General features: G+C 34.0%; 1 protein-coding gene across 2 annotated transcripts; it reads right to left on the bottom strand.

Moving 5' to 3' along the window:
* Positions 1–432: 432 nt before the first annotated feature.
* Positions 433–7,262, bottom strand: LOC141671742 (chaperone protein dnaJ 10-like). 2 transcript variants are annotated; one of them, XM_074478070.1, is made up of 10 exons: positions 7,104–7,262; positions 4,899–5,024; positions 3,924–3,983; positions 3,498–3,580; positions 2,940–3,105; positions 2,739–2,868; positions 2,153–2,311; positions 1,891–2,063; positions 1,136–1,216; positions 433–739 (listed from the first exon to the last, which is right to left on the bottom strand). In XM_074478070.1, exons 2-10 carry the CDS (start codon positions 4,983–4,985, stop codon positions 653–655), a joined length of 1,026 nt encoding a protein of 341 aa, XP_074334171.1. In that variant the 5' UTR covers positions 4,986–5,024; positions 7,104–7,262; the 3' UTR covers positions 433–652. The 2 variants fall into 2 exon arrangements, with proteins under 2 accessions (XP_074334171.1, XP_074334172.1); XM_074478071.1 differs by having other exon boundaries at positions 4,899–5,016; positions 7,104–7,250.
* Positions 7,263–11,001: the final 3,739 nt, after the last annotated feature.

Here is an 11,001-nt window from a genome sequence, read left to right as displayed (position 1 = left end):
AATTTGATTTTTCAGTCTGAACCGAAAATTTTGTAGAGAAATTTCTTCAATTCTAACTTTTAGTTGAAAATTAATATAATTTTTTTTATTAAATCCAGATTAAATTTTGGTTCCGGTTCCGCTATGTCCACATGATACATGTACCATAAAGATCTTTTTTTTTTTTAAAAGATTTGTCTATAGTCCAAGTCAGGCATACTACAGTTGTATTACTACTGATGCAAATGATTTTATGTCTATGCTTTTAAGAATCAACTAAAAGGAGATCAAGAAGCCAACTGGCTCAGCTCTCCTCGCACAAGAACCCAAAGGCCCTTCAAATCAAATAAATGTAAAAATTGAGGTTTTCTTGTATTTGTTGCATGTAGAGTTCTTGCATGTTTACAAAACTTGAAGTAATAAAATGGGAAGGTAAAAAATATACAACACAACTAACAGTGAAAGGTTAACTTTAAGGTCTGTGCTTCAACAAAGATTACAAACTGCAGGTTCACAAACATACATCAGAGTTGACTCTCCTGTTATAATGCCATGTTTCTACAACATATTACCGTGTCTTGAGATTGTTTTAATAAGGAAATGAGCACGACATATGTAAGATCAACCAAACATACACAACATACATCCCCTTGAAGGGAAATAATTACTAGCATCACTTGGATGAAGTAGCATTCAGACGGTCATCGCTTTTGTCTTCATGGCGGAGACTGTTCTCTCGGCTGTAAGCTGCCTTGGCACCCTGAGAGCAGTGAACACATCTTATCAAACCAAAAGAAAATGTATGACAATTCATAAATTTGGATGCAGATCACAAGGGCAGCACTTATTCAGTTATTTCAAGTATGTTAGTGACATATAACTCTTTGGTCGTTTCTTCATAACTTATTCCAATGAAATAATCTCTTTCTAAATAATATTTGGCTAAAATATATATATATACAAAATTCTAAACAAAAAATGCACAGATTACCGGAGTTGGAGGACTATTCCATAGACACCTAGCAATTAAACGAATAGAAGAGAAAGTTCAAAGTTTTTCATCTACAATCTTACTCAGTTAAACTACACCATTATCTTAGCTTTATTTATATCTTTGCAACAGCCATATAGAAAGATTGTCAAGGCAGCAGCTTACTTGAAAGATAGTTCCAAGCTTTTTCATTGCTCTCGCCCGTTGCTTAAGAACATCCTTTGATACAGTTGTATCTCTAAGAACCTGAAGCAGAAAAGGAAAAAAAAACAAGAAGCTACAAATCATTTCTTTAATATGCAAATAAGTTTAGGGTCAGAATTAAAAGATATCAACTGGTATTGATTTATGAGATTATGACCCTGAGGCTATCAGACATGCTACGCGTCACCTGGGCCTAGACAATTTGCATTCTACATAGGCAGAACACCTAATACATAAAAATGTCCATTTTATAGACATACCAAGTAATGTTTGAATAAATAACACACCAGTTCTGTACCAAAGCTCAGTTATACTTTGGGTAAGAACAGGCTGAAGATGTCTACAGTTAACTGAAAAGCGGTTAAAGTTCACATCTTCCCCACTATGCACATCTTATTTAACAAGACAGAGAGCAATATGGTCCTAGACATCTACAATGTTATCTTCAAACAGTTTAAAAGGTGCAGTCCTTGCAACTACTCAAAAGTAACTCATAACACATACGTTGACCACCAATATCACTACGAGATTAGTTTCGACAGATTTCATCATAGCACATATTCATTTTCCTGTCCCTTTGATATGTAATTTCAAAGCTGGACGTACATAGGAGTTTGCAGATCATTAAGGTCAATTAGCAATATAATTTTCCTGACAAAACATGACAATCAACCATATATAACTAATTACTATTTTCTAAACAATGCTGAACTCACTGCTTGGCACACTCGTGACAAAGTCGTCTCAATATCTACTACATTAAGCTGCCAAAGGGACTGAACCATAGCATCCTTTTTTTCTTCAAAGGCTTTAATTATGGATTCTTCCTTATTTTCTCCTTGATTTAACTTCTTCATCTCCTCTTGCATTTGTATCAAAGACACGGCACCTACATACAGGGAAACAGTATAGTTGTGCTAAATTCTAAGACCAAAACAATAAGAACTTCATAATCTATTTATAATAAGTCTATTACACCTGAAGCCGCTGAAACTTGTGATTTTATCATGTGACCTTTATCTCGTACCCACTCTGCCAAAAATGGAACCTTCATATATCGCTTATCCTTTCCAAGTTCTCTTGCAGATTGCCTTGTGTAGATATAACCAATAGTATGTAGCATTGCCTCTCCAAAAGCTGAATATATAAGAACATAACACAAGTAAATTAGAAAATGGTACAAATAGAAAGATGAAAATAATATGGTCACCTACTGTTGAAACGCACAACTGTTTGATTTTATTGAAAATAAATGGGAGAAAAGTAAAAATACTTTAGAGTGCAAAATCAGATTTTTATGACATCTTATTACGTATTAACTGATCAAGTACTGTGCAGCCATCTGAAGTTACTAACATAACGCTGTATTTTGGGGTGTTTCCAGCCTTTTCTATAGTTTTTCCTAATATTTTCTTTAGGTCACGTGAATCTATATAGTTCTTCACAAGAACATGCTTCGTTCAATTTCAGGAGGTAATGATGAAAAGGAAGTTGGGTTTCAAATTCCTCAAACCAAGGGATCACAACATCAAAGCATGAAAGGAGGGAAGAGGAGATGTCCTACCAGCTTTAGAAAGATGGCGCGATTCAGATGTTGCCCAATTCACAAACTCGTCAGTTTGACCTACAACAAATGGTTGAAGACGATCTTTCAGATACTTAACAAGTTTTTCTTCTCTCTCCATTTGTAATGCCTGTAGTTTGTGTGAAAAGTTAGCAATGAACATCATGATTATTTATTTGACCATAGTCAAGCAAAATAAACCTTCATCTTCTCCCGAACTTTCTGTGTGCGGACTTCATGATCCTCAGCATCTATATCAAGCTCTGCAGAGGCCAAAGAAGCCAATGCAAGCTGTCCGACATAATCCACGAATAACTCACTCCCAAAAAGCATGCCAAAGACAGCTGAAGGGTCCATCATGGATTCCCTGAAGAAAACAGAGAAAAGATGTATATCTTCTTAACGAGAAATGATGATTACAAATCATTGAGAAAGAGAGAGAGAGAGAGAGAGAGAGAGAGAGAGTTCATCTCAGGTTCCTTCCTGAGATATTAGGGGTCAGCAGCAGAACTCACATCCAAAAAATATACTATCTCCTAAAATTACTTATTACTCAGTTACTACTTACTAATATAATATGCCTGTATTTAATTGGAATAATGGCAAGTACTCCTTAGCTGTGGCCAATAAAAGTTTTAATAAATTAAGAAACTGAACATAAATTATTACATCACTCACTCTTAAAGGAAAAGAAACACCTTATTACGAGAGCAAGTTCCTAGCTATGAAACTTAAAAACCACAAACTATGGATAATTACCCCTGTACTCCAGATTTTCCATTCTTATCATATGCTTCACGCTTTTCAGGATCACTCAAAATTTGATAAGCCTCTCCAAGTACCTATGTAATGAGCCGCACACAGGGAAAACATATAGAGTAGTCAACAACACCATATTGAAGCAAATAAGGATTAATTCTTGATTATGGTCGTATCAAACTTTAAACCCATTAAACTTAAGAAATTACTTATAAATTAAATTACTTTAATTTTCCCATTAAATGCTAAGCAAACACCCATTTATACAGGAGGTTTAGTTGTAGTCGGTGATATCTAAACAAACTTGGAAAATCATATCTGCATCCAGTTCTTAAGGTCAAGGCAGTAAATAAAACTAAAGACGGAAAACACATATGACTACAAGAAACCTAATTGAAAAAAAAGTAGATGTATATAAAATATTACCTGGAAATTATGTGCAGCTTTTGGATCTCCGGGATTCTTATCAGGATGAACTCCTCTTGCCTACACAAACCAAATGAGCTTTTAATTTCATACAATATAAAATTATTTATGATACTTTTTACTACTCAAGTGTCATCAATTAAACCCTGTTTCAGGCTACATGAATAAATAAAAAAGATTGACCAAAAAATTTTACACTTTAGATGAGCAAAAATAGATATGCATGTTCCAGCACAATCAAATTGAACATTGAATTTATTTATTTTTGGTGCAGATAGGTGTTAAAGAACTAGCATGAAATGTATATCAGCTATCAATTATCATAGTCATTTTCTGATAATGAATTTGCTTCTGATTTGAATAGACAAATACGAATGCAATTACAAAAACAATCATGAAATAATATCATTGTCAACATCTATAATATGTTGATTTAGTGCATTTCGAATTATTTAGCAAAAAAAAAGCATTCCAACATTGTGTTGTAGTCAACAAGTCAAACAAATTGTCAGATGCCTAACCTTAACATAATATGCCTTCTTTAACATAATATACTTTTTACTACTCAAGTGTCATCAATTAAACCCTGTTTCAGGCTACATGAATAAATAAAAAAGATTGACCAAAAAATTTTACACTTTAGATGAGCAACTTTAGATGAGCAAAAATAGATATGCATGTTCCAGCACAATCAAATTGAACATTGAATTTATTTATTTTTGGTGCAGAAAGGTGTTAAAGAACTAGCATGAAATGTATATCAGCTATCAATTATCATAGTCATTTTCTGATAATGAATTTGCTTCTGATTTGAATAGACAAATACGAATGCAATTACAAAAACAATCATGAAATAATATCATTGTCAACATCTATAATATGTTGATTTAGTGCATTTCGAATTATTTAGCAAAAAAAAAGCATTCCAACATTGTGTTGTAGTCAACAAGTCAAACAAATTGTCAGATGCCTAACCTTAACATAATATGCCTTCTTTATCTCTGCAGCAGATGCATCCACACTGACTCCCAGAGTTTCATAATATTCGGTCTCCTTCACCATATCTCACCAATCACAGTATAATACGCTTCCCCTGTTTTACTTAAAACGCGCATAGGATAAAACATAGAACATAAATTAAAGAAATAAAGTGATAACTTGTTACTCTTAAGTTCAGATAAAAGCACATAAACTAGTGAATAACATCGATATTCTTAATTTAGCAAAAAAAAATCGAAAATCTTAGTTATTCATTAAGACAAAATGAAAAGCCATAAAGCGACCTGCATGTGCAAGTCACTATACATACATGATGATAAACACACAATTAAAGACAAGAATAAGGATGATCAAATACAAAAAAGTATATACATTTATACACAAATTTCTCAATTAACCATTATATCTGAAAATTGCTCCTCACAAACTACCAACCCATGGGCTGTTGAGATATAATCCATGTGAATCTAAAATGCTGACAATTCCAAAGTATAATATTGAATGCGAGAATTTTTTTTAACTTAGGAACGGAGAACACACATTGGGGGTGACAACTACTCCCTTCAACCCCTTTAAGTAGTCCTTTGAATTTTGACGCACATTTAAAGTGTATAAAATAAATAATTATAGACAGTTTTAGTGATCTTATTAAATTATACAACCTAAGTTTTAGTTTGATAAAATAATAATAATTCGGAGACTAAGTTTATGTATCATCTTAGTGACAAGTTTCTAGTGATCCACGTTTTAGTCCCAAAAATATACAAGCCTTTAGATGGAAAGTGTTACAAGATATAAAAATCAATTAGTGATTGTTTAAGTTATGTTTCACACAAAAACTTACTTATATTTAAAGTTACTATTTTTACTCATAAGTGAAGTTTAACTTCTGTCTCATATGTTGCTATCATAGGAGTTACTATCAGTTTTGAAAATTCATTAGCAATTTTTAACTTATAAAATATATAATTTAAAAAAAGAAAAGAAAATAAGTACTAGAAATTACCTTTCATAGATATGAAGTCATATTAGGAAATCAATATAAGCAATTGAAACAAATACATATTCGTACTTTTCAAGTCAACTTCACTTATTACACACACAAAAAATTAAATTACTTTAAAGTTTCTTATTTAATGGAACTAACATGTTCTAATGATTTTCTCCTAAGAGCATCTCCAAGGGGATGTACCTGTTAGCATTAAAAACCTACGTGGCAATAATAATTTCAAAAATATAGATGATATGTAAAAAAACCACAACTCTAACTAAAACTATATTTTTTCCATTGTTAACCAAATTTATTAAATACTTATATAAAAATTTTAATATATATTTTATATTTTTAAAATTATTAATAAAATAATATAATAATAAAATTACTTAAATATTTTATAATATATATACATAATGTTTTTAACTAATTCTTCTGATGTTTATATTATAAGAATAATATCCTTGAATATGTTTTAATTAATTTAATATTTTAATTTCACTTGTATTCACTAAAAAAAATAATTAGTTTGTTATTAATAATTTCTTCACAACTATATATGTTAAAAACAATCATTTAATATAATTATTGAAATTTAAAAATAACAATAAAAACTCTTTTCAAATATAGCTAATCATTTTAGCTAATACCATCGAAATACAATTGTTTAAAGGTTCAACAAATTTTATATAATATCTATTTTGTACTATTTTAGCTAATGAATATAGCCGGCTTGGATTTGCTCTAACACGGGAGATGGTAACTTAAAAAATAAATGGAAAGACTTAAATGAAACCGTAACTAAGGCTCCTGCGTGAATAATTGAAACAAGATACATAGTTAATAGGTAATACACACTAACCCAGGAAACCACAAATAGCATTCCAGACAATTCCTTCCAACGGAAACAATCTATACATATCATCTTCATTTTACTATCCCCACAAAACCCGATTTCTAAAACAGTCAAATCAAAACTAGTGTTAATTAATAGCAAAGGATCTAAGTTTTGGTGGGTAAACTACGAGGGGATCTTTTTTAATGGGTCAACTTAGTTTCATAAAGAACAAAAAACATGCATCGAATTGAGATGTTAAACTACACAAACATTAATTGGTTACGTAAGATGAAGAAGATATTTCAACATACAACAAATTATAACAATTGCGGAGTAGATGTATACTTACAGGAACGAGCGAGATAAGTTGGGTATAGATAGATATATATACAATTATTGCACAATTCAATTGTTTCATCTGTTTTGTGTTTCTTTTGGGGATTAACCTTCAAACCACAGCTTCTTCGATCGAATATGTGCCATGGGCCTATTACAAAAATATCTTCTCCGTATTGGGCCAGATCATTCAGGCCCAATGATATTGTTGTTGTATTTTTTATATCAACAAGCTTAACTTCACTCTACTGTATAAATTACGAAGCACATGTAGAAATGTTTTTCATTGTTTCTACTTCCCTTTTGCCTTTAAATTTTAATATAACAAATGTGCAAGATGCCACCAACCGGAGCTGGCTTTGAGCACAAGTGGGTGTATCTGCCGCGTCGGGATATCACGAAAAAATAGATATTTTTTTGCAACAATGTTCTCTAAATTAGAAAATTCTTTAATTGTGTCACCGTTGAGGTAAACAAACTATTGAGTTGGTGAATTAGTTTAAAATGATGGTGATAAGACATAAAGCGTCCAGGAGGGTCCTGGTCCGGCTCAACCAAGTCCTGCTCAATTCTGGTCCTAGTCCGGCCCGATAAGCATCACCCAGTCCCGCTCACCTATGATCCAGACACGCGGCTCCTAGCCAACTAATCCTTCCATCCTAGCACGTGAGACACATGACCAAGCGCGTGATAGCGATGTTTGTTTGAGAATAGCCTAGCGCGTGTTAGAGAATTCTTTGAACATTCCTTAGAACATTTTATCAGCCATTCCCAGCAAGACACGTGTAAGCATCCATCCCAGTCAGGTGTTCTCCGCTCCCAGATCCAACGACTACAGTTCAAAGGTAACGACCCCTAAACCCTATTATTGGTCTATAAATAGTCCAAGGAGAGGAGGTTTTGGGTTAATCATTCTCATACACCCATATACACACACAACCACATTTGATTCCTATATATCTTCATCTTCCCGAGAAGTGAGTTCTTACTCTCACACCGGAGGCGCCGCGAGATCCAAACCCCCTTTCCAGTGTAATTTTGCAGAAACCCCACAACAGCTACACCGCAACCGCAGCGAAGGATCCAGGCGCGACGTCGAAGGAGCAACCTCGCACCCATGAGTTATCATTTGGCGCTAGAAGGAGGGGCTCTCCATCCTTGGGGCCCCTGGATTCAACTTCACCAGCAAACTCTTAAAAAAGTCCATTTTTTAACCTGTAAGAACCCAGGCAACCTAGCTCTCACAACTATGAATGTTGTTTATTTAAGCCACGTATGTGTGTGCTCGTTAATTTAGGTCATGTTTGTGTGATCCCTTATTTGTTGATTTAAGCCACATTTGTGTGTGCTATAGATAGTTTTGGTCATTTTGGAACCCCAAATTTGTTTTGTTCACATATTACCTTTGTGTTCTAAGACTCAGCTGCACCTATTCTACGATAGTGTTAACTAGTCCCAGAAAGTTGTTTGAACTAGTCCCAGAAAGTTGTTTGTTGTTGTTCTTGGTGGTTTTCGTTATTTCAAAAAGAAATCTTAGATCGATATTGTTTTCTTAAAATCTTGGTTAGTTGTTGTTTATACATTTGAAACAATGGTAAGAGCAGGAAATAATACTGTTGGGAGACCCTCTGCTAGTACCCAGGTCCATGACCTGGACCACTCCCAGGCACAGGACCCGGGAGCCAACCGGGACACCCTCCAGGAGAAACTATTGACACACACCCCCGTTCTGGAGAGAGTGGTGATGCCCCGGGATGCCAGGAACCTTATTGAGCTAAACCAGTACAAGTATACCAATGTTGCAGTGGCTGAGGAACATATGGCCAACTTGACCAGCAATGAGCTAGCAGAAACAGTCCGACTCTATAGGAAAGAGCAAGCTCGGGTTCAGGAGGAAGCCAAACTATAGGAGGAACCGGAAGAGTCCGAAGACTCCCAGCAATCCGGGAGATCTGTCTTTGACCGAATTGGAGCTAAAGGGAAGAAGAACCAAAAAGACCAGGTCAATAAGAAAGAAATAGAAGAAGCCAAACAGAAGAGGTTGGGAGAGATAAGAGAATAGATCAGAAAGGAAGAAGAAGCAAAGCTTGAACTAAAGATTCAAAAAAGAATGCAACTAGAAGAAGAGAAGCTCATGGCCAAGTGTTGTGAAAGACATGCATGTACTATAACAAGACTAAGTCAAAATGACAGCCTTAAGTAAATTGTATGATAATCTAAGTTTGTATTTTGTATTATATCACTTAAGTCTATAAAAATGAAAATAGATTAGACTAGAGTATTTTTTCTGTAAACAGTCCCAAGCCTAAGAATAAACTCTAGAAGAGGATCATGAAGATCATGCCGTAGAGAAAGTGTGAAGAAGTTTGAGTTGAATAAATCTGTTTTGGGAAAAACATTCTAAGTCAAGAAATCTACAAGTCACAGATTAAGTGTTATAGAGAAGTCATTTGAGAACTCCAGAATGACTTATCGAGAAGTCAAGAAAAGCTTATAAAGAAGTCTCAGAGATATAGACAAGTCAAGTTGAAGACATGAAGATTGGAGATATCGACAAGTCATTTCTTTACTAGAGAACTCTGAGATATCGACAAGTCAAAATATCACTAGAGAACTCAGAGATATCGATAAGTTAATTCTACATGCAAAGAAATGGAGACCTCGATAAGTCAAGTTCATTCGAGGACTCAGAGATCTCGATAAGCCAAGATTATACTCGAGAACTCAGAGATCTCGACAAGTCAATCTCACATTCGAGAACTCAGAGACTTCGATAAGTCACAACAACTATAAAGTAATAAGAGATCTCCATAAGCCACTATATTTATCGAGATGTCAAGTTCTCTATATACCAAACTGGAGATCTCGAGGTAAAACTCAAAGTACAAAGTGCAGACCAGTTAAATATCCAAGATTATCAATCAACAAACAAATCAATCAATGATTTGAAAAGTCTACAAAAGTAGCTTGTAGAGTACAAGATCACAGGCCAAGATTAACTTACAAAGTAAAGTCACAGACATGCACGATTTTCAAAGATACACTAAGCCAAAAATAGAAAGTTTTAGTTAACTTAAAGTAGGGTTTAGTACATGTTATTGCATGCTGTGTAAAACCAGTGGTTATTGTTCTATAAAGTAAGCAATGGATGCTTTATTTCAGTTGTAACAAATAGATCTAAAATTCTTGTAACTCTCAAGAGAGAAGCTGAGTTCTTAACATACTAAGAACCCAGAAATTTGTAGCAAAATACTAGCTTAATTTTTATATAAAATTAAGTGAGTTTTGAAAGATAGTGTGTTCATTTGCATGTTTTATTATTCTTGTTAAAGCATACTATCTCTATAAGACAGTACTCTGTTCACTATTCTTAACAGTTCAAAAAAATCCATTAAAATTGTCCAAAACACATTCATCCCCCCTCCCTCTATGTTGTATCCATTACTAACAAGTGGTATCGAGCAAAATCTGAAAGCAAACAGATTAAAGGTCTTGGAAGAATGAATACACAGAAGCTTAGATTTATCAAAATTCCTACCTTTGACAGATCTAACTACACACTATGGAAAAAGAAAATGTTGTTGTTCATCAGGATGGCCAATCCTCTATACATTTAGATCCTCAAGAATGTGCCTTTCACTCCCATGGTAAGAGTTGAGGAATCTATAGATGAAGACATGGTCATTCCAGCACATTATGCTCCTAAAGATCCTTCAGAATATATTGAACCTGAAAAAGAAAAAGTCTCTCTGGATAGTGGCTTACAGCTGATCTTGATAGAGTCACTTGACAATGTAATGTACAATAACATTGTCAACTGTGACACAACCAAACAGATCTGGGAGAAAATAGAGATCTTATGTGAAGGAACAGAGGAGGTTAGGTCAAACCAAAGGAGGATTCTTGTTTCT

This window comes from Apium graveolens, chromosome 7, assembly GCF_009905375.1.
Source record: "Apium graveolens cultivar Ventura chromosome 7, ASM990537v1, whole genome shotgun sequence".
In the NCBI taxonomy this organism is placed as follows: Eukaryota; Viridiplantae; Streptophyta; class Magnoliopsida; order Apiales; family Apiaceae; genus Apium; species Apium graveolens.
The sequence above is the reverse complement of the archived record's forward strand: the minus strand, read 5'-3'. Positions and strand labels throughout refer to the sequence as shown.